The sequence below is a fragment of the Geotrypetes seraphini genome, chromosome 5 (genome assembly GCF_902459505.1).
Source record: "Geotrypetes seraphini chromosome 5, aGeoSer1.1, whole genome shotgun sequence".
NCBI lineage: Eukaryota > Metazoa > Chordata > Amphibia > Gymnophiona > Dermophiidae > Geotrypetes > Geotrypetes seraphini.
This window is the reverse complement of record NC_047088.1, coordinates 246,063,880-246,090,612: the sequence shown is the minus strand read 5'-3', so window position 1 is coordinate 246,090,612 and position 26,733 is coordinate 246,063,880. Positions and strand designations below refer to the sequence as shown.

At 44.1% G+C, this 26,733-nt stretch overlaps 1 protein-coding gene across 1 annotated transcript in view; it reads right to left on the bottom strand.

The window, feature by feature from the left end:
- The window catches only part of ITGB5 (integrin subunit beta 5), a 159,411-nt gene that overhangs the window by 45,312 nt on the left and 87,366 nt on the right, over positions 1-26,733 (bottom strand). The window contains exons 9-10 of the mRNA XM_033945617.1: positions 16,661-16,795; positions 1,059-1,488 (exon numbers count right to left, since the gene is read on the bottom strand). Of these exons, the coding sequence (XP_033801508.1) occupies positions 1,059-1,488; positions 16,661-16,795 (565 nt within the window). The remainder of the gene's footprint in view (positions 1-1,058; positions 1,489-16,660; positions 16,796-26,733) is intronic.

The following is a 26,733-nucleotide window of genomic DNA, read 5'->3' as shown; positions in this document are numbered from 1 at the left end:
TGGTCTAGCGGGTTTTCGGGGCAGGAGCGATCTTCCCATGCTCCTGCCCTGTGCAGATTGCTCACTCGAGGCTACGACAGGAGCTCAAGGCAGTCATTTCCTATGAGCGATCTACACGGGGCAGGAGCGTGGGAAGATCCGCTAGACCAAGAGGTAAGGCTTAAGGGGGGGGCTTAAAGGGCTTAAAATAGCCGGGGGGAAGCGGGGGTTAGGGGCAGAACCGGCCTGAATATTATTTGCGGTTTTTTAATATTCGCGGGCCGGCTCTGCCCCTAACCCCCGTGGATACGGAGGGAGAAGTGTATTCCTAAATGTTTGATTAGGGCAGAAAAATGTCCATGTCTTAAGCCTGCTCTAGTCCTACCCACCCCATGCCTCTAACATGCCCCTTGAGATTTAGATGAAGTGAGGGTGAACGGCCTAGAAATCCGTCTATAAAAGATCGAATTAGAAGGGTATAGGAAGAAAAACATCCATCTGCCCCTTTAGGCCACTTTTTGGACAGTTCTCTCTTTTGAAAATGAGCCCCTGGTATCCCATATAAACTATCGACATCATTCAATTATTACAATTAGATATTTCCAGGTCTACAATGGAGCACAGAGGAAGTGATTCAGATTCCGCAAGACATAACAGAATGGGTTGAAAAAGAGCAACCTGGCTCATCTGAAACCAATGGCGTAGTAAGGTGGGTGCGGTCCACCCCGGGCGCAGTCTTCCCGGGGGCGCTCGCACCCCTCCTGCTCTCCGCCCCCCTGCCGCGCACCCCCGTACCTTTTTATCTTCAGCGCGAGCAGCTTCAGCGCTCTCTGACGTCACGTCCGGGACCCGCACCTAGGAAGTGATGTCAGAGAGCGCCGAAGCCTCTTGGCTGCTCATGCTGAAGATAAAAAGGTACCAGGGGGATGGAGGGAGGGAAGGGGTGTGCGTGGCAGGGGGGGTGGGGAAGAGCGGCGCCGCTCATCCCTGCTACGCCACTGTCTGAAATTGTATCATTAAGCAGTTTGGCCAAACATAGAGCGCCTGAGGCTGACAAAGGACATAAACCCTGAACGCACCTGAGCAGAGGACGCCCTTGTACCTGGGGCAGGAGAAGTCGTCACACTCGCAGAAGGGGCCGCTGATCTTGCCAAAATCACTCTCATAGCAGACGCACTGGTTACAGCTGCACTCCCCTCGGCTGCTGCAGAGGGGTTTCTCCTCCGCTTCCCGGCACATGCTCTGATACGTGTTCGCATTGTCTCCTTCCCGGCATTCGCACTTTGCTCCTAAGTAGCCCGCGTCACACTTGCAGAGGCCGCAGGCGTAGGTGCCGTTGCTGCCGCACTTGGCGCTGTTCGGCTCCACTTCGGCTGCGCAGCCACAGCTGCAGTTGTAGGCGACCGTCACCTCCAGGGTGTCGCGGAACCCTACGGGCTTGAGAATGAAAGTGTGTTTGGTGTCCGAAGCAGGGCAGCTACTCGCCTGGACAGATACGTCAAAGGAAACCTGCAGAAAAACGAGAACAGGTCGGCCTTCAACTTGAGTCGCTTTTATCAACTTTCCAGACTCTTCCGTCAGTGGAACAGATGAATGTTAGCGTTTAAATTTTTTTTTTTTTTTTTAAATGGACCTGGAAGAGTGGAGCTACACAGGAGTATAGAGCAAGTGCAAAGGGCAGATGGAGATTTCAAAATGCTCATTACCTGCTCTGACCTGCCCTCTTTCAGGTCATATATTTGTCTCCTGAGCAAACGCCAAATGCCAGTCTGGAGAATTTACCTGGGGAACTGCTTAGTTAACATGGGCAAATTCATTTAAAAATTGCCCTTCCTTGTTTTCTCAAACCATTTAACTAGGTGTTCCCACCCCCAGAAGGCCCCTCTACCAGTGGCATACCTAGGCTATGTCCAGGAAAAACCCAGATGTTTTGAAAACTTTGGCTATTTTATTACCTATTTCACGTTTCTTTTATTGTTTCTTGCTGTTATCCACTATGCTTCGATTTGTTCATTTATGTATGTTATGCATGCAGTTTATTTTCACTGCATGCAGTCTTTCCTTCTTTCCATACACTTGCTTTATGTACAAACAAGATCACTATGCTTTTATAAATAGTATATTTTATTTAATAGTTTACATCACATAATAATTTTAATATTGTATTTTGTATTATATTTGTACCTAATAGGACCCCTGATGAAGGTTGTCCGAAGCACGGACCGTGTTGGGTCCCTTGCTTGGTAAAAAGGTTTTTAGATATAATTTTTTTGTCACAATAAAATTTGCCTGCATCGTGTACACGCCTGCAGTTTTGGTTTGTTTGCTTCTGGTTGGTTTTTCACTGCAGACAAGGTTGGACCCCTTGTTTTCTCTGGTTTTGTTGCTTTTGCAATAAAATAAAATAACCAGGAAACAGCATAGACCAGTTCACTCAAAAATGAAGGAAAAAGCCTCAGAAAGGGCCCTCCCACATCACCAAAACGGCTTAAAGAGGCGGTCGAGCGGTCACCTCACTGGCAAAAAACCTTCATCACATGTTCGTGCCTTATGCTGTGCTGTGCAATGCCAATAAACAATGAGGATAGAGGAAATAGTTCCACTTATCTTGCTGATCGGTACATCAACGGTGGCCAGCGTTTCACACTTTCATGCTGCCTCAGGGTCTATCCCGACCGATCAGACTCTAAAACACTATTTGAAACGGACGTCTCAGCGTCTTTAAGCCGTTTTGGTGAGGTGGGAGGGCCCTTTCTGAGGCTTTTTCCTTCATTTTTGAGTGAAAAATGCTGTTTCCTGTTTAGTTTATTTTATTGAATAATAATAGGAAGATACACAGTGATATTCTGTGAACAACTCTCAATTATTAACTACTAGATTCCACAGTTAATATTTCTTTATATCTTTTTTCATTATTTTATAGATATATATCTAAAATTATTACGGTGATGTGCTCAGACCATTAATAGTGAAGTCACTACCATGAGTTTAACAAGGGGACCATCATTGCAACCACCTGTCCCCGACCCTCCCTAAATGATCTTAAACCTATTCAACTGTTATATTTGTACTTATCTTAATGGAGAGGTTTTTGTTGTTGAACTTGGTCTTGTTAAATCTCAATGGTGACTGTGTTCTAACAAATATAGTGAAGATTAAAATCCAAAGATAATTGTTTTTATCCTCATCGATTCCCGTCCCCCCGACTCGAGTTTCGTCCGCTTCGTCGGGGAGGGACACTGATACTGGCTAGCTGAGACCAGATTCGTTCAAAATCTTCGGGCCATCTATTTATTGGGTTAATGGTCTGAGCACATCACCGTAATAATTTTAGATATATATCTATAAAATAATGAAAAAAGATATAAAGAAATATTAACTGTGGAATCTAGTAGTTAATAGTTTATTTTATTGGACATTACCATACTCTTTTTGAAAGTGTCTATCTTATCATACCTAAGGTATGTGACACCTGGGGTGGATCATTTTTTTACCCCCCCCCCCCCACAATAAAAAATATTTTTAGTAATAACCATGAAATGAAACGAACTGTCAAAAAAAGAAACAGGCAGCTAGCCTTGCTTTCTGTTCCATAAGCTTTACTCAATTGCCAGCCTCAATCTTGAGAAATAAAATATCGGATTTCATGAAGATTCTTCTACCTTTTTCTTTTCTTGCTTACCTGCAGACTTCGGGCTGCCGGCAGCGTCAGTCAGTAGAATACGTCGCTTTTGGTGGCCCCAGAAGCTTTCCCTCTCTGCTTCAGCCTCCTGTCCCCAAAAAGGCAGAACATTGCAGAGGGAAAGCTTCCTGGCCGCCGATGGCAGCGTCTTCAACTGACTGATGCTGCTGGTGACCTCCCCCCCCCCCAAACACACACACTCTCCCCTTGGTACGCCACTGCCTGAGGAAGGGGATTTTGGTCTCTAAAAGTTAGTAAACAAATGTATTAAAATTAGTCCAATAAAAAGATTACCTTATTTCCATTTTCTATTTATAAATGTTTATCAATACAGCTACAATATTACATTATTCTAAAGCAAGAAAAACCCTTTTTTTTCTACCTTTTGTCATCTCTGGTTTCTGCTTTTCTCATCTTCTCTTCACTCTCCATTCCATCCTGCGTCCACCCTCTTTCTCTATCTCTTCCATTTTTGTCTTTCTGTCTCCATTCCCTCCCCCATGCTCTGGCATCTCTCTCTTCTCCTTTCCTTCCCACCCCAACTGACCCTATGGTCTGTTCCCCTGCCCCCATGCCCTGTGATCTCTCTCCTCTCTTCTCCTTCCATCTCAACGTCTCCCTCCATGCTCTAGCATCTCCTTTCCTTCCTTCCCTATGGTCTGGCATCTCAGTCTCATTCTCTTCTCTCTCCCCATGCCCTGGCATCTCTCCCTTCTGACCCTGCTGTTTTCGGTTACTCCTGGAGCTGGGCAACGGTGCCTTCTCCTGCTTGCAAAGGTTGTGTCCTGTTGTGATGGCCAAGCTACCTTAATGGCTGATTTCAACTCACTCCCCGTTTCTTTTTCTTTTTTCATCTTTCTTTTTGTCCTCATTTAATATTTATTTCATATCTACGGTTGTATTAAAGGCCTGCACTAAAATGTAATTCATTTGACCAGTTAATGAGAACATTTCGTCCGAGTTTCCATTATTTCCTATGGGGAAATTTGCTTTGATATACGAGTGCTTTGGATTACAAGCATGCTTCTGGAACGAATTATGCTTGTAAACCAAGGTGCCACTGTAATTTATTTATTTTACAGCGCCAATTTTGTTCCAAACCAGACAAACTGTACCCGAGAAGCCAAATCAGAACAGGAAGAGCTTTTAAGATGAGCTCAGGGAACAAAAATTTGCATAGTCCACAGTTTCCACTGTACAGCCTTCTCTCATTTTCCAAACAGAAATGCGTATGAGGTCCACTGAACTTCCAGAGAATTACTGAGATCAGACCTGGGAATCCTACTCTTCCCTCAGACGTTTAAACTCTACTTCCCCGCATGGCACAGAAATTCTTCCCGTTCTCTCCACAGGCAAGAATTCACTGCAATGAGGCACCCACACTCCACTCCTGTCACGCTATCTCATGGGGCTCATTTTCCAAAAAAGAAAGATGTCCAAAAGGTGGCACAAAAGGGCAGATGGACATTTCCAATTCGCTATTTTCGAAACCCGCTTTCTAGATGGGTATCTATGCTGTTCGTCTGCAGTTCATCTAAATCTCAAAGGGGCATGGTGTGGGCAGGACTAGGGCAGGCTTATGACCTGGACGTTTTTCTGCCATAATTGACAATTTAATAATATGTCCAGTGCAGTTTGGACATTTGGGACTAGACCTGTTTTAATAATGAATAAGTGTCATAAAGGTACCCAAGCTTATCAGATGACCACTGGAGGGATATATAACTCATAGTGGTCACTCCCTATCCCTAACCCATAGTGTTTACACCCTAACCCATAGTGGTCACTCACCCCTACCCCTACCCCTACCCCCCCCCCCCTGAAGATATAAATGAACCAGTACATTCCTGGAGGGATATAGGCATGACCTCCCATACTCCCATAATGGTCGTTCCTTAACCCTAACCCATAGTGGTCACTCCCTAACCCTAACCCATAGAGGTCACTCACCCCTAACCTCAACCCCCCCCCCCCTCCGAAGATATAAATGAACCAGTACATTCCTGGAGGGATATAGGCATGACCTCCCATACTCCCATAGTGGTCACTCCCTAACCCTAAACCATAGTGGTCATTCCCTAACCCTAACCCATAGTGGTCACTCCCTAACCCTAACCCATAGTGGTCACTCCCCCCTAAACCTAACCCCAACCCCCCTCCCTCCGAAGATATAAATGAACCAGTACATTCCTGGAGGGATATAGGCATGACCTCCCATATTCAAATAGTGGTCATTCCCTAACCCTAACCCATAGTGGTCATTCCCAAACGCTAACCCATAGTGGTCACTCCCTAACCCTAGCCCATAGTGGTCACTCACCCCTAACCCTAACACCCCCCGAAGATATAAATGAACCAGTATATTCCTGGAGGGATATAGGCATGACCTCTCATATTCCCATAGTGGTCACTCCCTAACCCTAACCCATAGTGGTCACTTACCCCTAACCCTAACCCCCCCTCCGAAGATATAAATGAGCCAGTACATTCCTGGAGGGATATAGGCATGACCTCCCATACTCCAATAGTGGTCATTCCCTAACCCTAACCCATAGTGGTCATTCCCAAACCCTAACCCATAGTGGTCACTCCCTAACCCTAGCCCATTGTGGTCACTCACCCCTAACCCTAACCCCCCCTCCAAAGATATAAATGAGCCAGTACATTCCTGGAGGGATATAAGCATGACCTCCCATACTCCAATAGTGGTCATTCCCTAACCCTAACCCATAGTGGTCACTCACCCCTAACCCTAACCCCTCCCCCCCCCCCGATATAAATGAACCAGTACATACCTGTTTGCATGACAGTTTCAGAGGCTATGGCCAGTCCTAGTAGAGAAGTAAGCACGTCTCTGAAGTAGCCTGGTGGTCAGTGCAGTGGACTGCAGAGCAGGGGGACCCAGGCCCACATCCCACTCTTAACTACTACACTTGTGGCGGAAGGGGTGAGCTCACCAAAACCATACAGTAACATCAAATAGGAGTTATCTGCAGACATAAGGGTTATTGGTGTGGTGAACAGTTGGGTCCCGTAGGTTATTTGGTGGGTTTTGGAGGGCTCACCATAAGGGATTATGGTGAGATGTATACCTGGGCCTTTATGTGAAGCTCACTGCAGTACCCCACTGCTCTGTGTGGCCAGTCTACTTCAAATACTGGCCCCCTCCTACATCCCAATCGCTTGTTTTGCGCCTTTTTCTTTTGAATTTTTTTTTTTTTTTTTTTTTAATGGTTCAAAAGTTTAAACGCACATCTGAGAAACTGCCATTTTCCAAAAACCAAGGCAGACATTTTTCAATTTTGAAAACTGGCCATGTTTGCTACTGAATTTTTGTGCGTCTTCCACAAAATGTCCAAACTCAGATTTGGATGTCATAGTGAACGTGGCCCTCCACATGTTCCACCTCTACTTTATTGCTTGGGATTTATTAACTGCCTTTTTCGTGAAGAGATTCACCCAAAGCGGTTTACAACACATGGAACAGTAGTCAGGTACTCAATATTTTTCCGATCTGTCCCAGAGGCTCCTAGGCCCCTCACCATGCTGCCTATTAAGATGCTGACATTGGAACAACATTCTAAGTTATAGGGCTTCTTTTATTAAGCTGCTATAGCAGTTGTAGTGCACGCTAGACCTTAATGCCAGCATTGAGCTGGCGTTAGTTCTAGCCGCATAGCGTGGGTTTTAACATGCGCTAAAATCCTGCATGCGCTAAAAACGCACCTTAGTCAAAGGAGCCCATAGTGTATGCTGAAATTGCTATTCCAGTTTCGTAAAAGGAGGCCTTAGTCTTATTTACCATCCCTGTTCTAATAATTTCTAGCATCCTGTTTGCTTTTTGGGCTGCCACCGAACATTGAGTAGATTTCGGTGTATTGTCTATGATGACAACTAGATCTTTTGGGGGGCGCTTACCCCCCTAAGGTGAAGCCTAGCACCTGGTAACTACGATTTGGGTTCTTCTTCCCAAAGGTTGATCTGAAATCCAGGGCAGTTCCAAAATCTCTAGCCTGGAAAAGGGTTGCTTGGCATCTCTGATGTAGAGGTCTGCACGGGAATGGGGATTGCGGGTCCCGCGGGAATCCCCCCTAACCCACAGGACTCCCACAGGGACCCCCCTCTAGCCAACGGGACTCCCACGGGGATGGAAGGCTTTGGAAGCAGGGTTCGTCCATATAATATAATGGACACATCAGCCTTAGTAAAAGAGGGGGGTTATAAGTTAACTACCTGAACAGAAAACAAAAAAAAGGGTTCCACCAAAGAGATTCCACAAGGAAAACAGCAGCGTAAACACAAAAGAAACTGTGGAATTGATGATCTTGTCAGAAGTAATTGCTGCTTTATATGGGGGCAGGCAGGGATGGAGGTAATTCCTTGCGGGGATGGGTGGGGACGGAGAGCATCCTGACGGGGATGGGTGGGGACGGAGAGGATCCTGGAGGGGACCGGCGGGGATGGGTGGGATTTCTGTCCCCGTGCAACTCTCTACTCTGATGCCAGTGAGTATTCACAAGACTCCATTAATCTGTGTGAGTTTCCAGGTCAACAGAATGCCCACACTGGAGGAGGCCTCATGCTGATCACCACTGCTGGGCACATAGGTCAGAGTGAAGGTCCAGAGGGAGGGGGATGGGGGAGCAGCCCGGCTTCTGTGACCCCCCATTCACCAATGATGCAACTCCATTTGGGGTCCTGACCCCACTGTTTGGTAGCCACTGACTTTGTTTTGAAGTAGTCTTTCAGAGCTGTTCACTGCTTCCAGAGCTGCCAAGTTACCCATTCCAGGAGGGACTTTTTTTTTTTGTCCAGTCCTGGTTTTAAACATATATCCCAAAGCAGTGTAGTTCCCAAGTTAATAAAAAAATTGTTAATCCGCTTAATCAGACTTCTAAGCGGAGTACATTTTTAAAAATGGGTGATACATAAAATATGTCCAACAAGCATAGAGAAAACAAACAAAGTCAAGCAGACATACTGGTACAAAGGGAATGGGCCAAGAACTACATCAGAAATAGGACAGAAGACATACAGGGATAGCACGTGAGGAAGGGCCTGAAAATAAGACTGAGAGAATTAATTTCAAGGCATCCTTAATAGGACGGTTTTAAATCAAAGGCCTCCTTAAATAGAAAAGCCTTTAATTTTGATTTAAAACGGTCTAGAGATGTTTCTTCCCTTAAATAGATCGGTGTGGAATTCCAAAGTAAGGGTGCCTTTACTGAAACGCTTGCTGAACGCATTGTGTTAATAAGTCGTAAAGAGGGAATGGATAACAGAAGCTGAGTGCTTGATCTGCGGGATCTTGTTGGAGCGCATGGTATAAGAAGTCTATTTATACATTCAGGGAGATTGGTTGTAGTCCGTGACTCTATCCATTGAAACCAGTGCTGCAGATCCCATAATGCACCAGGAAGAGGTTGGCAGAGATCCAGGACCGGCCCCAAAGTCTCCCTCCTTGGCAGCTCTGCGTTTTTTGAACGTACAGTGCAGTGTGCCAAGTGCAAAGGACTGAGTGGCAGCCGGTTGGTGCCAGCGCCTGTATCTGTATAAACAGAATGATTAGCTCAACTGGCACACACAGATCATGTGACAAAAAAAAAGACACTAAAACATTCAGGACTGTGAAAAGAAACCAATAGCTTCTCAGCTGTGACACATGCTCTGGATATTCAACTGTACGTGAACAGTGTTAGGTCTCTTCCCCCCCCCCCCCCCCCCCCGGATTCAAGAAACCTTCTGAGGGTGAAGCACCATCAGTTCTAGACTGGCATCCTCCCCACCCCTACTGCGAAAAGGAAAAGCTGGAGAATTAAGAAACTGAGAGAGTGGTAATTCAGACCTGGAGATGTAATAACAAGTGCCCCAAACAATCCGATTTCTGTCAGTGTTTCTGATCTGGTCCACAAAATATGAATTTACCAAACTCAATAACAAAGCTAAAATCAACCCCTATTTCACTTTTAGGGTCACATGCTTTGAATATGGATGGTTTGACACACGATTCAGTAATCACTAACTTACTGATTATTTTATGAAGTTAGAAGCCTTAAGAAGCAAATTTATAAGAATCTTAGACATGTTTTAAGCTCTAGCTTTAGGATCAATCTGTACAAAGCCTAGTCAACTCAACAGAGACAGCGAACCTTTTCAGTTTGTGCGTGCATGTCTGGAGCAAATCCAATAATTTAATTCAAGGCCACAGTTCACCAAAACAGTCCTTCCCCTGCACGAACAGGAGAATTAATGAACAGCAGTGACCCCCCCCCCCACCCTCCAACAGTCCCTCTCTCCCAGAGGGGAGTCTCGGGACAGGAGAAATCTTGCAAGCCTGGCCTGACTGCTGACGCTATAATCCTTGCTGAGTCGGGGCTAGAGGCAGGAGGGGAAGGACTCGTTCATGAGAACCATTTATCTCTGTGGTCTACATCTCTGCTTACTTTTCAGAATCAGCTTCCACAGACCCACCAGCACAGGAAGTGAAACCCTACTGGGAAAGCAGAAGCTTAAAACTAGAGAATGTCCTGAATGGTAGAATTTCTAAGCCCAAGGATAAATCTGTCAACCTGTACACTGCCCTAATATTAAATCAGAGCTGTATAACAGAATAAGATATTCGGACCATAAGACAGAGACTCTTTTCCAATTACTGTCCTATCCTGAGTGTGGCTTGATATATGAAAAATAGTTAATGTCCGCCACTACTTGAGAGACAAATGCGGAGGGGGGGGGGGGGGAAAACATAGTATAACATAGTACCTAGGGAAAATGTGAAAAAATGTGCCTATGGTAGGTTTATGGTGATTGAAGTCTACAAAATTCTAAGTGGAGTAGAACGGGTTCCAGTGGATCGATTTTTCACTCCGTCAAAAATTACAAAGACTAGGGGACACTCGATGAATTTACAGGGAAATACTTTTAAAACCAATAGGAGGAAATTTTTTTTTTCATTCAGAGAATAGTTAAGCTCTGGAATGCATTGCCAAAGGTTGTGGTAAAAGTGGATAGCATAGCTGGTTTTAAGAAAGGTTTGGACAAGTTCCTGGAGGAAAAGTCCATAGTCTGTTATTGAGAAAGACATGGACGCCTCTGCTTGCCCTGAATCGGTAGCATGGAATGTTGCTACTCTTTGGGGGTTCTAGAATCTTGTTACTCTCTGGGATTCCGGAATCTTGCTATTCTTTGAGATTTTGTATGGAATGTTGCTACTCTTTGGGTTTTGACCAGATACTAGTGACCTGGATTGGCTACCGTGAGAATGGGCTACTGGACTTGATGGACCATTGGTCTGACCCAGAAAGGCTATTCTTATGTTCAGTGTCTTATGCTCATGTTAACCCTCTCCTCAAGTCGCTTCACTGGCTCCCCGTACGTTCAAACTCCTCTTACTGTTCTACAAGTGTATTCATTCTGCAGCTCCTCAGTATCTCTCCCCTCTTGTCTCTCCCTATAATCTCCCGCCCTGGTAACTCCCTTCTCCTCTACTGCCAATTCCTGACTCTGATCCTTCTACCTTGCTGCGCCATATGCCTGGAACAACCTGTCTGACTCAGTGTGTCGAGCCCTGTCTCTGGTAGTCTTCACGACCAGGCTGAAAGCTCACTTTTTTGAAGCTGCGTTTTAAGTTCTTCCCTGCCAACTAGTAAAGCACCCATATTGGTTTATGGTGATTGAAGTCTACAAAATCTTGAGCGGGGTAGAACGGGTACAAGTGGATCAATTTTTCACTCCGTCAAAAAAATTACAAAGACTAGGAGGACACACGATGAAGTTTAAAACCAATAGGAGGAAATATTTTTTCACTCAGAGAATAGTTAAGCTCTGGAACATGTTGCCAGAGGATGTGATAACAGCGGTTAAAGTAGCTGGGTTTAAAAATGATTTGGACAAGTTCCTGGAGGAAAAATACACGAGTGTTCTATTGAGATAAGACATAGGGGAAGCCACTGCTTGCCCTGGATTGGTAGCATGGAATGTTGCTACTCTTTGGGGTTCTAGAATCTTGTTACTCTCTGGGATTCTGGAATCTTGCTATTCTTTGAGATTCTGTATGGAATGTTGCTACTCTTTAGGGTTCTAGAATCTTGTTACTCTCTGGGATTCCGGAATCTTGCTATTCTTTGAGATTCTGTATGGAATGTTGCTACTCTTTGGGGTTCTAGAATCTTGTTACTCTCTGGGATTCCGGAATCTTGCTATTCTTTGAGATTCTGTATGGAATGTTGCTACTCTTTGGGGTTCTAGAATCTTGTTACTCTCTGGGATTCCGGAATCTTGCTATTCTTTGAGATTCTGTATGGAATGTTGCTACTCCTTGGGTTTTGGCCAGGTACTGGATTGGCCCCTGTGAGGACGGGCTACTGGGCTAGTTGGACCATTGGTCTGACCCAGTAAGGCTATTGTTATGTTCAATCTTAAGTTAGGTGCCAGTTACAAAATCGCGCTTAGTGACGCCTAAAGTGGACTTAGGTGCTGGCAGGTGCCTGAACCTTAGGCGCACCCTATTTATGCCAGAATTTTCTTGGCCCAAATACCATTCCCTCACATTAGACGTTTCCATGCAAAACAAGCCCATGACCACTTTCTAGTAGGCCCCTTGGGCTAGGCATCTACCCTAATGAGTAAGTCGCCTATCATCCAATTAATTTTAATTTAAGCCAATTATAAAGCTGTGGTAGAGGTTTTTACCATTGGCCAGCAAGATAAATGCTTCGATGCTCATAGAATCTCTAGAGAACACAGCGAGAATAAAAACATTTTTATTCGCCCCTGATGCAACCTCTACATAGGCGAAACATGGCTGTATTGGGACTAGTGCTGCCCGATTCAGGGGAAAAAAATTTTGATTCGATTCGATTCAGCCTATTGAATTGGTTTTTCGATTCGATTCGATTCAATTTTCCTGCCCAATTGGGTGTTTTTTTCCAAACATCCTGGTGGGTTTATTTTACAGCCTCTTCACCCCCTTTGCCTTCTCCTAACCACACTGGCGCTGTGGTGTAAACAAAATAAACAAAACAAAGACTTTTCCTCTCTCTGTTAAATCCTAGCTCACGTTTGCAGTCTAACACCAGCTCTGGCAGGATACACATTTCAAATCTGACATATTGTAATCAAAAAACAGAAAATAAAATTAGTTTGTCTACCTTTTGTTATCTGGTCATTATTCAAATTTTGTTGGTCTCAGGCTCTGGTTGTCTTCTGATAACTTGCTTGCCAGGGTCTCCTTTCTTCTTTCTCCCTGCTAACCATCCATCTTCTATCTTTCTCCTCCCTTTCTGTTTCCCTTCTCTCACCTGAAAGTCTGGCATCTTTCCTTTTTTTTGTCTCCTTCCACAGATCCACCTTTTCTCAACTACCCTTTCATCCAGCATCTCTCCCTCCTTCCCCACCACCCCAGGGTCCACCATCTCTCCCTTTCTTTTCCCAACTACCCTCCTATCCAAAATCCCTATCCCCAGAGGAGGGGCGGGACCGCGACAGAGGAAACAGCTCTGAAGAAGTACAAAGATCGCTAGCACCGCGATCTTGTTTGCAGGCTGTTCCTGGAAGGTAAACAGTGCGGGGAGGACAGGGGGGTGGAAGCTGGACGCCGGGGGTGGTGGGGGGGAAGCCGACAGCAGCACTTCCCGACTGACCCTCCCCTCTCGCCCTCTAAAGCAGGTGCGGCAGCTGCCGGCCAGCAAGAGCAGCGCGGCTGCTCCTGCTTTAGGGGGCGAGGGGAGAGGGTCAGGCGAATCGGGAAGCCGATTTTTTTTTGTTTTGAACCGATTTGAATCGATTCACCCGAAGTGAATCGGTGAACCGATTTGAATCGTGAATCGGGCAGCACTAGTTGGGACTATTGCTAGAGAGCCCTTTAAGTCATATTATTGGGCTAATAACGTCAGTTACTACACTTAGGGGGGGAAGTTATCAATGTGGGCTACGGTTAAGGCATGTTATTTCGAAACGTAGAAAGAAATGGCCCATCCGCAACAAACACTATCTTCTCCTCTCTCTAAGAGATCCCACGTACCTATCCCATGCTTTCTTGAACTCAGACACGGTCTTTGTTTCCATCACCTCTACTGGGAGACTAGTCCACGCATTTACCAGCCTCCTGAGCTTATGGCCTCTCATTCTGGAGCTTCCTTCATCTGAAAAAGACTTACTTCCTATATATTAATGCAATGGAGATGTTTAAACCCCAGTTATAAATAATTAGATCCCATTACATAAAATGGGACCTGTGTTAAAATAACACATCTTGTGGTACAATAACTCGTCTTAATTGTAGCTCACACTGATTACTCCCCCTGAGTATTACAATAAAGGGGGTTCCTGGTTGGAGGGGTTCACAGTGGCAGGAGGGAGTATGCATCCCTCCTGCTGATTTCTATCAAAGTGGGGGGAGGCAATTCGCCTGGCACGTGGGGGGGGGTTACAGCAGCAGTGGGGAGTGGGCATCCCTCCTGCCTATATTTTGGTTCTGGGGAATCGTTGAGGGGGTCCGTCATCGGGGGAGGGGGGCTGCCATTGCACGGCATGGCATTTTTTTTTATGGGCCAGATATTGTGTGTGTGTTACATACACACATCTGTGCCCATAGAAAAAAATAAGAAAAAGAGGCAGACCTGTCGGTAACACGGTTTCCAACCTGTCGGGTTTTTTGGGTTTGTTGTACTGGTCTGTTTCTGGCATGCAATGTTGGCCATCGATCAGATGATTGGTTTTAATATTAATGACCACATTTGCATGCCAGAATCAGAGAATATACTATCGTACTGAAAACTATCAGGGTGCATCAGGTCGGCAAATTCGATCAGTCGCTAAACCAGTTAAGATCCCTAAATCTAGTCAATCAAAATTTGACTGGTTAGATTTAGCCAAATTTTCAACTCAAAATTCTCCTAAAGATAACTGGTTATCTTGGTAATGAAGCAGCAGTTTGAAAACTGATTAAAAAATGTATTTATTTTTTAATAAATCTTTATTAATTTTCAAATGTTAATAGTGCCAAAGAATGTACTTTAAATGCACAAATAATTTAAAAAACAATCCGTTGCCTTTTTTTCCAGTAACGCCCTTCAAAAATTAAAAATTGGCTTCTGGGCATGTTAAATGATAAACAACTTAAGATAATTCTTTGCAAATGTGCCTCAACTGGAGAGTCCACCCATTAGCCAATGCCAGAAACTGAAGCAGGGTGGGTCCTTGTTAGTGGCCAAATTCTCTTGAGCACCAGGAAATCAGCTGTGACATTACAGTGTAATCTACAGAACACACTATTTGAAGACCTTTCCGTCTGTCCTGAAGGCAGGCCTAGGATAAAGCCTTTGCACTGTCAGCTATGTAATACCAAAAGGCAACTGAATACAACATAAAAGGTTGATCACCCTCGTTCCCTCTACATCCAGCACTGTCTTCTTCATTTGAGCCAGAAATATGGGAATGTGAAGAAAATGAGCAGATCCAGGCAGAGCAACAGAAGAACCAGCCGAGAAACGAAAACACAAAGTGGAGCACAAGTTTCCGGATGTTTATTTGTTTCTCAATTCAAAAAGTCATATAGAAACAAGTCAAAGCAGCCTCACGATTTATATAAGTACAGACTATGGACTTTTCCTCCAGGAACTTGTCCAAACCTTTCTGAAAACCAGCTACGCTATCCGCTCTTACCACAACCTCTGGCAACCTGTAACTTCATCGAGTGTCCCCTAGTCTTTGTAATTTTTGACGGAGCGAAAAATCGATCCAGTTGTACCCGTTCTACTCCACTCAGGATTTTGTAGGCTTCAATCATGTCTCCCCTCAGCCGTCTCCTTTCCAAGCTAGGCACTGCATTCCTAGGCCACGTGTCTCTCAAGTAGTTGTGGACATGAACTATTTTTCATATATCAAGCTTCTTTCAATTGCTTGATGTTCATTCTTGATGGTATCCAGCCAACAGGCCTTTGGTCTCCTCTGCTTCCTTTAGAAACAAAGAAAATGACGGCAGAAAAGGGCCACGGCCCATCTAGTCTGCCCACACTAATGGCCCACCCCCTAACTACTTCCATGAAGAGATCCCACATGCCAATCCCATCTTTTCTTAAAATTTGGCACGCTGCTGGCCTCAATTACCTGTTGTGGAAGATTATTCCAGTGGTCAACCACCCTTTCGGTGAAGAAATATTTTCTGGTGTCGCCATGAAATTTCCCACCCCTGATTTTCAACGGATGCCCTCTTTTTGCCGTGGGTCCTTTAAGGAAAAAAAGATCCTCTTCCACCTCGATACGGCCCGTGACATATTTGAATGTCTCGATCATGTCTCTCCTCTCTCTGCGTTCCTCGAGTGAGTACAGCTGCAACTTACCCAGTCGTTCCTCATACGGGAGATCCTTGAGTCCTGAGACCATCCTGGTGGCCATTCGCTGAACCGACTCAACTCTCCGACTCAACTTTTACCACTGACCATTCCAAAGTAGCACCTCTGACACAACGAATAGCAATTATTGACGCTCCACTTCCTCCAGACCCTTTACCGTCCTATCTGCTCCTATCTTCCTCCTTTCTCTCTCTTGCTTTATATTTGAATTGTAAGCCTCTTGGATATTTTTCTTGGTGTACGAGATAACAAACACTAACTCCCTTTTTTACAAACGCTAACAGGTCCATAGACTTATAATGGGCGTGCTAGCATTTAACGCAAGCTAAAACACATAGCGCACCTTAGGGCCTGTTTTACAAAGCCGCGCGGTAACGGTTCCATAGCCCATAGAGATTTAAAGGGCTTCGGGGCTGTTGCCGCACGGCAGCTTTGTAAAACAGGCCCTTAGTAAAAGGAGCCCTAAGTAAACTTGGAAACTACAGTGTTGGCAGATATCTACCCTCACAATTGCACCTACAGAATTTTTTTTCGCTCCAGTGTCTCTAATAATAATTTCACTGTATAAATGTGAAATTGATGTATATTATATGCTTTGTAATATTTTGAAAAATGTAGTAAAAATAAAGATGAAAGAAAAACTCACAGTGTCTCCAATTTTGAGATCCTCGCACTTCCGGAGTCCAGGATGCGACAATCCATCTTGACAAGTGGCTGTGAAGGCCAAGCTGAGATCCTCCGGGTGATCCCAGACTGTCACCTCCACTTTAGATCGGATACTCTAAAAACCAAGCGATAGGAAGAATAAAATAAAGCAAAACAACGATTCTTATTTTCCATACCTTGTGGATACATTGGCCATTTGCAGTATTTCGTTTTTTCTTCATAAGTCAGGCCCAGTGTACCTCCATATGCTTTGCGAAAAGGCCAATTACATTCCTGGGAAGGGAAAAACTGAAGTACAACTGATCACTCTGATTCACTGCTCTGAGCAACGCTGCGCTATGATCTAGAGAATGACACGGTGACAAAATTCATCACCGTTCCCGTCCCCACGGATAACCGCAGGAAATAGTCCCATGTCATTTTCTAGTGTCTATTTCAACCTCGGTCCTTCTACACCAGCATTCTTCAAAGCAAAGCTTGCGGGTCAGTGGTTGTGGCCATTCGTACTCTGATTCTTATGTGAGCCAAGCATAATGAAGCCATTGTGACATCACTGATGTGATTGGCTCTTAGGCACTGGTGGAATGAGGCATTATGACATCACAATATCTGCTCTGGATACCAGAGACTGTCATTCTGTAGTGCCAAGAAAGGGACTTGGGGGTAATGGTGGATATGAGAATGAAGCCAACGGCACAGTGCGCAGCGGCCGCTAAGAAAACGAATAGAATGCTAGGTATAATCAAGAAGGGTATTACAACCAGGACGAAAGAAGTTATCCTGCCGTTGTATCGGGCGATGGTGCGCCCGCATCTGGAATACTGCGTCCAATATTGGTCGCCGTACCTTAAGAAGGATATGGCGATACTCGAGAGGGTTCAGAGGAGAGCGACACGTCTGATAAAAGGGATGGAAAACCTTTCATACGCTGAGAGATTGGAGAAACTGGGTCTCTTTTCCCTGGAGAAGAGGAGACTTAGAGGGGATAAGATAGAGACTTATAAGATCATGAAGGGCATAGAGAGAGTAGAGAGGGACAGATTCTTTAAACTTTCAAAAAATAAAAGAACAAGAGGGCATTCGGAAAAGTTGAAAGGGGACAGATTCAAAACATATGCTAGGAAGTTCTTCTTTACCCAACATGTGGTGGACACCTGAAATGCGCTTCCAGAGGACGTAATAGGGCAGAGTACGGTACTGGGGTTTAAGAAAGGATTGGACAGTTTTCTCCTGGAAAAGGGGATAGAAGGGTATAAATAGAGGATTACTGTACAGGTCCTGGACCTGTTGGGCCGCCGCGTGAGCGGACTTCTGGGCACGATGGACCTCGGGTCTGACCCAGCTGAGGCATTGCTTATGTTCTTATGTAGTGTCTGTTTCAACCTCAGTTCTTCTACACCAGCATTCTTCAAAGCAAAGCTTGCGGGTCAGTGGTTGTGGCCATTCATACTCTGATTCTTCCCTCTCTCCTTAAAGAATGACATGAAGATGGTTTCCCGCAGTTATCCGCGGGGACGGGAAAGGTGATGAATTTTGTCACCATGTCATTCTTTACTATGATCCATCTCAGCAGCCAAACCACCAGAACAACCAAAAACCTGAGGACAGAGCACACCAGACCATTTGAATTCATATTCTGCAGAAATACAGGTCAACACACACATCGTAGATTAGTAGTTCCATCTTCCAGTTCTCAAGGGCCATCAAAGGGTCAGGGCTTCAAGATATCTCTGAATATACATCGGAGACATTTGCATACAACGGAGGCAATAGGCCTACAAATCCCTTTCAAGTAAATTCATTAGGGATAATCTGAAATTTTGATCTGTTGGTGGTCCTTGAGGACCGGAATTACTACCAAGTGAATGATACCTTTTTATTGGACCAATTTAATTGATCTTAGACGTGCTTTCAAGAGTTATTTTCTCTTTATTACCTTATTTCCCTGAAAAAAAGCTCTCGCAAGATTTTCGGGAAAGGTCTTAATATAAGTTACATGAGAAAGAGAGGCTGGGTGAAAGCCTGAGAGGGGACAATGTGTTGTCATATTTTGCTACAATTTGACAAACCATGTGGCAATACAATGTCCATGTTTTGACCCTCCAAGTGTTATAAAATACAAAACGTGGCCCCTGAGAGAAAAAGGTTGGGCAAGACTGATTTAAAATCTTATAAACCATGCAGGCTATTTAAAGTGAGCACTGCGAAAGTCCCCACACGTAAAAGCTCATTGCTCCCCAGGAGTGGGATCCCTAGGATAGTAGACGTGGGCGTGGGTCAGTAGAGTGGGCAGACCTGATGGGCCATGGCCCTTATCTGCCGTCATCTTCTATGTTTCTATGAAGTATGGGACGAAACTATACTAGATCGATTCAAAGGAAAACTAAAAACGAGGATGATAAAGGGTATGGAGAACCTTTCATATGCCGAATGGTTAGACAGGCTGGGGCTCTTTACCCTGGAGAAGCGGAGACTGAGAGGGGACATGATAGAGACTTATAAAATAATGAAAGGCATAGAGAAGGTGGAGAGGGACAGATTCTTTAGACTAGCAGGGACAACTAAAACAAGAGGTCATTCAGAAAAACTGAGAGGAGACAGATTCATAACGAATGCAAGGAAGTTCTTCTTCACTCAGAGGGTGGTGGACACCTGGAACGCGCTTCCTGGAGAGGTGATAAGACAGAGTACAATTCTGGGGTTCAAAAAGGGGCTGGATGACTTCCTGGAAGCGAAGGGGATTACAGGGTACAGATAGAGTTACCTTACAGGACATTGAGCGAATAGGGTATGGATATTTTAGGTTAGGTAGAGAACACTTCCAGGTCATGGACCTGGGGGGCCGCCGCGGGAGCGGACTGCCGGGCACGATGGACCCCTGGTCTGACCCAGCAGAGGCAATGCTTATGTTCTTATGTTCTCTTTAAAGATGCTTTCAACCTTTAACACACTAATCTTATGAAACAATACTTGCGTCTTAGCTTTGGTTATCAGATGAGAAGCCCCGCCCATTTCGTATTTCCCCTAGATCACGGGCAGGCAATTCCGGTCCTCAAGAGCCGGAGCCAGGTCAGGTTTTCAGGATCTCCACCATGAATATGTATGAGATGGATTTGCATGCACTAGCCTCCTTGAGATGCAAATCGATCTCAAGCATATTGATTGTGGAGATCCTGAAAACCTGACCTGGCTCCGGCTCTCGAGGACCGGAATTACCTACCCCTGCCCTAGATGGCTCTCTTTCCTATTGGAATTGCATTTCCTCCATCCAAACCTACTGACACAGTAAGTCTTGTACGTTGCAACGTACGTTTCCCCTATCTGTTTGTTTTTATTATGTACAAACCGCTTAGAAGATTGATAGGTCAACCGATATCTGAAGATCTATCAAAACGATTAAGGATATTGCTTAATTTGGCCATTAAAATCATCTTAAAACACTGGAAGGATGTATCGAGGGTTGACTACATAACCTGGTGGAACACTGTTGCTGCTAAAAGATTGAGGGCTCCTCTTACTAAGGTGCGCTAGCGTTTTTAGTGCACGCAGGATATTACCGCGTGCTACACGGCTAGCACTAACACCAGCTCAATGCTGGCGTTAAGGTCTAGCGTGCGCGACAATGCAGCGTGCGTTATTCCGTGCGTTAAAGCCCTAGCGCACCTTAGTAAAAGGAGCCCTGAATGCGTTAAAAAAGTTTAATAAAGTTTGGGGGGGGGCCTTTGGATCGTTATAGGTTTGCGCCTGCTAAAATATGAGGATTTGTTTTGCGCGATGTACATCCACATGGTCTTTACGGTAGTATTTATGATAGCATCAATGAGTATTATTTGCATTATATTGCTTCTTTATTATCTTTTATATTTACATATGAAATTCAAGTTCGTTAAAATCTATTAATATGTCGCGCTCCAATAACTTTGCTGTTACTGCCCCCACTCTGTGGAATTCATTACCGATCCATCTGCGCTACGAATCTGATATAAAACAATTTAAAACTAAATTAAAAACATTTCTATTCCAAGATGCTTTTGGATAATAATTGCCCTTTTAAGGGCTAAATTTAAATTTAAACTTCTGCTACTTTTTACCTAACCTATTGTCTTATCCTTTTATGTCTCACCTTTTCTATATCAATTGTAGTTCTTCCCTACTATCCCATTGTTGTGTAGTCTGTACGTCTTTGACTTTTATCTATTATCCCTGTTTTTATACGTTCTTATGTAATTTATTATTTGTTTTTATGTAATTTTATATTGTTAACCGCTTAGAAACCAGAAAAAGCGGTCTAAAAAATATTTTTAATAAACTTGAAACTTGATTGTATTGTATTTTATGGAAATTTTAATAAAAATTATTGAGCTAAAACAGGGGTGTCCAACCTGCGGCCCGAGGGCCACATGCGGCCCCATGAAGTATTTTGTGCGGCCCCGGTTGAGGGCGATGCATTGTTTTCCTCTGCTGCCCCTGGGTGTTTACCATCTTATCGGCTCCCTCCTCTGTCTTGCTGCAGCGTTTGCGCATTTGTGCGGCCCCAGAAACATTTTTTTTCGGCCAATGCGGCCCAGGGAAGCCAAAAGGTTGGACACCCCTGAACTAAAAGAAGATTGATAGGTGGTATATGAAATATTTATGAAACTTGAATAGGGGCTTGCACCTGTTGCAAACAGCCAGAGCGCCTGGAAGCAACTCTGAGCACTGGGAAATGACTCACAACAGACCAGAAGCCTGACAAAAGAATCCCACGCTGAAAGCAGCAGAGAATACACTTCTTCCTCTGTATTCGCACGGGTCAGGGCCGACTCTGACCCACCCCCGCCTCCCGGACCTTACCTGGTGGTCTAGCAGTGACGCGGGGCAGGAGCGATCTTCCTACACTCCTGCCCAGTGCAGAGAAAACCCCCCCAAAACTCTGTGGAGTGACGATGTTCCTAAATGGACTTTATTTGAAAGTGTCAGCGTTCCAAAGGTCCACTGAAATCATCCACATAAAATAATTCCATCCACATAAAAGTAATTCATCCACATAAGAGCCTTAAAGGACCTAGTCCGCTAGGGATACAGGACCCAAAACGGTCCGTGTTTCAAAAAAAGTCTTCTTCAGGGGTCCCTGGGGGTCCTATAAAGGTGAGTACGTGGGAAACAATTGTGTGGTGAGCCGGAAGTGAGACACTGCTTGCAAGTACTCACCTTTATAGGACCCCCAGGGACCCCTGAACAAGACTTTTTGTCGAAACGCGGACCGTGTTGGGTCCTGTATCCCTAGCGCACTAGGTCTTTTAAGGTTCTTAGGTGGATGATTTATTTTAATGTGGATGGTTTCAGTGTACCTTTGGAACTTTGACACTTTCAAATAAAGTCCATTTAGGAACATCATCACTCCACAGATTTTTTTTGGTTTTCTCTGGATTTTCTTCTTTGTGGATATTTTGGGGTCAATTCCTTTTGTTTTCTGCCCAGTGCAGAGCCATCATCGAAAATGGCTGCCCTGAATTCCCATGTAGCCTTGTGAGACCACGGGAATTCACAGCAGCCATTTTTGATGACAGCTCTGCACGGGGCAGGAGTGTAGGAAGATCGCTCCTGCTCCACGTCACCGCTAAACCACCAGGTAAGGTCTGGGGAGGTCGGGGACGGGGCGATTCACAAAGAGGGGGCGGTGTACTGGGCTCAGAAACCACAAATAACCAAATTCGCGAGTAATGAAACTGTGAATCCGGAGGGAGAGCTGTATAGATGTGTCCTATGGCTGCCTTACACAGCTGAAAAGTGACATGCTGACCACCACAGTAAGTAAAGACAGAGAGAAAAATAATGTTTTTCCAAGCACCAAAGTGAGTCAACTGCCCAGCATTAATCTAAAGCACGCCTTTCATGCTGAATAACTATTAATCTCACTTATCTGCTCTCGAGCAAAGGGTGTGGAAAAGAGCTACTGTAACATAACCCAGCAAATCCTGAAAGACAAATGCTTCCAGTGCAAAAAGGGAGCACGCCGGAGGAGACGGCAGCAGTCTCGAAAACCTGCTGGCTTAATAAAGGAAAGTGTCTCTCCCCCACTTACTGCTTTTCTGGTTTCCTTTTAAACAGGTCTAGTTATTGGATAACAGGACACCTCTTTTTACTTTCTGACAATTTACAGTGCAAAATTAAGGCTGAAAATTCCCATGTTTTAAAATTTTATTTATTTACAATTTTAAACATTAATATCAAGCATTATAACTTGTACAGAAAAAGGGAAAGATTTAACAAACAGCGAGAAACATAAGTAAATACTCAAAGTATATCAAAGGCTATAGAGCTGAGAGCTAATTTCTAATTCAATCTAAAGATTTTTCTTTCTCCAAACGAGATAGTGACAAAAAGGGAGTTAATTGAAAAGGTTCGAAGAAACATACTTGTTTGCATGGTGATACACAAGACACTTACAGGGATGTCTTAAATCAGGGGTGTCCAACCTTTTGGCTTCCCTGGGCCGCATTGGCTGAAAAAAATGTTTCTGGGGCTGCACAAACACGCAAACGCTGCAGCAAGACAGAGGAAGGAGCCAGCAGGAAAACACTGCATCGCCCTTGACCGGGGCCGCACAAAATACTTCACCTGTCTTAAATAGAACGTAGCCCCGAAAGCTATGACACCTGGCTTAAGAAGAAGAAATTCATGTCTGTACTTCTTCGTCTCACGTGATAAGTCGGGAAACATCTACATTTTAAAACCAAGAAATTTTTGTCCATTGATACTTGGTTTCTGGAAGTCAATTTGGGGACAAATTAATCTCATTCTTGAAGCAGCTATTCCCTTATCTTATGAAGCTGTAATTTGGGGTACATTACTACATATTAAGCCTACTTTAGATAAGTATAAAAGTTGCCTTTTCCTGATAATGATGAGAATAGCTGTTCAATTGATTACACAGAATTGGAAAAATCATGATAGGATCAATTTCACTTTTTGGTGGGTAAAGGTGTGTACCACATATAAGTATAAAAGGATGATGGTGGAAAGTTTGGGGACTAGTAAATCCTTTAATGATGTATGGACTAATTTTATTGCATTATAATACAGGTCATATTTTTTTTTCTTTATCATTAGATTTCCTTACACATCCAGGGAGGGTGGGGGGTGGGAAATGTATTTTGAATAAATTATTTATTTATAATTTGTAATCACATCATATGTATTATTATATTAAGAATGAAGATGAGGATGGGAGAAAATGATTGTTTAATGTAATAATTGTATCGTGAATAGTGTGTTTTGTGCAGTTTTTCTGGTTTATCATTTGTATTGCACTATCAAAGTTTGAAACTCAATAAAGATTTTTTAAAAACCCAAGAAATTCTTTCTGCCTAACTAGACCACAGTCTACTAGGAGATGAACTGCCAGCCACAAACAGGACAAATGGAAGGATGTCACCAGACATGGCCTGAGGAGGGGACCTTGATAGTCCCAATTTGCATTTCTGAATAATGGTATCATGTCATGGAAGAAAGAAAAGCTCCTTACCAATCTTCGAATTATCTTCATCCCTAGACTTAAATTCTGCCTGTGGACAATGGTTTTAATATATAGTAGAGTAACTACCGATCCCTGGTGAGAATGTACAAACTTGGAAGGCCACGGGAAGAGTTTTGATGAAATGTAGGAATATGCAATCTAGTGTTAGGTAGGGATTTGGGGCCTTTTATGTTATGCTATGGGGGTCTTTTACTAAGGCATGCTAGCTGATTTAGCACACACTAAATGCTAACGTGTCCATTATATTCTAATATTTAGCGTGCGCTAAATTAGATAGCATGCCTTAGTAAAAGACCCCCCCCCCATAATATAACATAAAATTTTATTTGTATATCGCAATATACTGTGAAGTTCGATGCGGTTAACAGGAGTTAAGTAGACAACCAGACACGAGAGGTGAAGATACAAGTACAAATAACACAGGATCATGACACGTAGAGAATGACACATTGGCTGTTACCCATGGCTAGCTGCCGGTAGCCGCGGGTAACCCGCCGAAATGGTGGGGAAAAAGAAAGTGCTCACAGCGGGTATGGGGACAAGGCCATCCACCGCCCCGCGGAGCGGTGAATAGCCTTGTCTCCACAATTAAGGGAAGGAACGCATGCGGTCACCGATCGCATGCAAACCTTCCCCCCTCCCTCCCTTCCGATCGCCACTACTGCATCTATCTCCCACCTTCCCACCTACCCATCGCTGCCACATCTATCTCCCTCCCTCCCTTCCCCTTACCTTTGGGGCGCGTTTTTAATTTAATTTGTTCAAGCAGCCTGAGCCTGAAGTCGTGTGCGCCTGTGGAAGCCTCTCCTCTGATGCAACTTCCAGTTCTGTCAGAGAAGCTTTCGCAGATGCACGCGACATCAGGCTTGGACTGCTTGAACAAATTAAATTAAAACACAGCCCGAAGTTAAGGGGAAGGGAGGGAGATGCACAGACCGTGCAAGGGGTGCTAAAGGGGGGGTGGAGAGAGGGAAGGGGGTGGAAAGGAACAGACGCTGAAGAGGGGTGGAGGAGGGGGGTGGAAAGGAACAGATGATGAAGGGAGTTGGGAGACGACGCTGGAAGGGAAAACGACAGAGATGCCAGACCAATGAGTGGGGTAGGGGTGGAAGAAGCACAGTAACAGAGCAAATGGAAGAGCCAGAGAGAAGGCAGACAGTGGATGGAAGGAATTCAATGAGGAGAAGATGAGGAAAGCAGAAACCAGACAACAAAGGTAGAAAAAAAAATTATATTTATATTTATTTATTTATTTATTTATTTTTGCTTTAAGATAAATTAGTATATTAGTTGTGTTTATCAAAATTTATAAACAAAGCCCTGCCAGCTGAACATCTCTTTCGCTAGTTCAGCAGCCAGAACTTTGATTTATAAAATGACAATTATACAGAATATTGTTTCTTTTTATACTTTAAGAAAATAAATTCAGTATAAAACTATTCAAGGCTTGTGTGGATGGGATCAGATGTTTTGCGGGGACGAGGACCGAGCTCGCGGGGATGGGGACAAATTTTTTCCCCGTGTCATTCTCTAATGACAAAGTCAGAGTCAAATGTAATTATGGTAAGTTAATATGAGAAGAACTTGAGTAGATCAGTTTTCAAATGTCAGGGCCTGTATTTTATGGAGCTGAATCTGCAGCCCCAGCCTGTTAATTCTATTTTCTATCATTCTTATTTTGTAATTTTAGAGACTTGTATCTGTAACGCAGTGCGTTTTCTTATTTGCATATGGTTGATCATTTTGATTTAGTTCATATTGTTTTTATGGAACATATTAGTTATCATTTGATGTGGGGGTTTGGACCCACAATCTCAGGGTACTGAGGCTGTAGCTTTAACCGCGCCACTCTAGAAGCAGTAGTGACTGGCGGAATATACTGTAAATATTTTAAATAAATTAAAATAAACCAGTATGTAGGTACACAAGTCTGATAAGACTTGTGCTTTGTTGATTCATATCAGTTCTCAGAATCTATCAGCCGACACCTTTTCCCCACATTAGAAAGGCATACAGGGACTCAATGTAAATACCAGTCAGAAAAGGAATTATATTAATGAATGAGAGACTGACTGTGGTAGTATTAAATACCAGTGGGGAGAGAGCAAATCAAGTTTCAAGTTTATTAGGATTTTATATACCGCCTATCAAGGTTATCTAAGCGGTTTTTACAATCAGGTACTCAAGCATTTTCCCTCTCTGTCCCGGTGGGCTCACAATCTATCTAACGCACCTGGGGCTATGGAGGATTAAGTGACTTGCCCAGGGTCACAAGGAGCAGCGCGGGCTTTGAACCCACAACCCCAGGGTGCTGAGGCTGTAGATCCAACCACTGCGCCACACACTCCTAAAAACGCTCAGAAAAGTGAAACTCTGAAAGGGAGGTGGATACCTCCCCTTGAGGCAAGAGTTTACCGTCCAATCATTGCATTTGCTTTATAGAACATCACTTTCTGACCACTGGTAAAAACTAGTATTGTTTGAATAAACTCTGTTAAATTGACAAAAAAGTTCAAAACAATTATGCACAACTC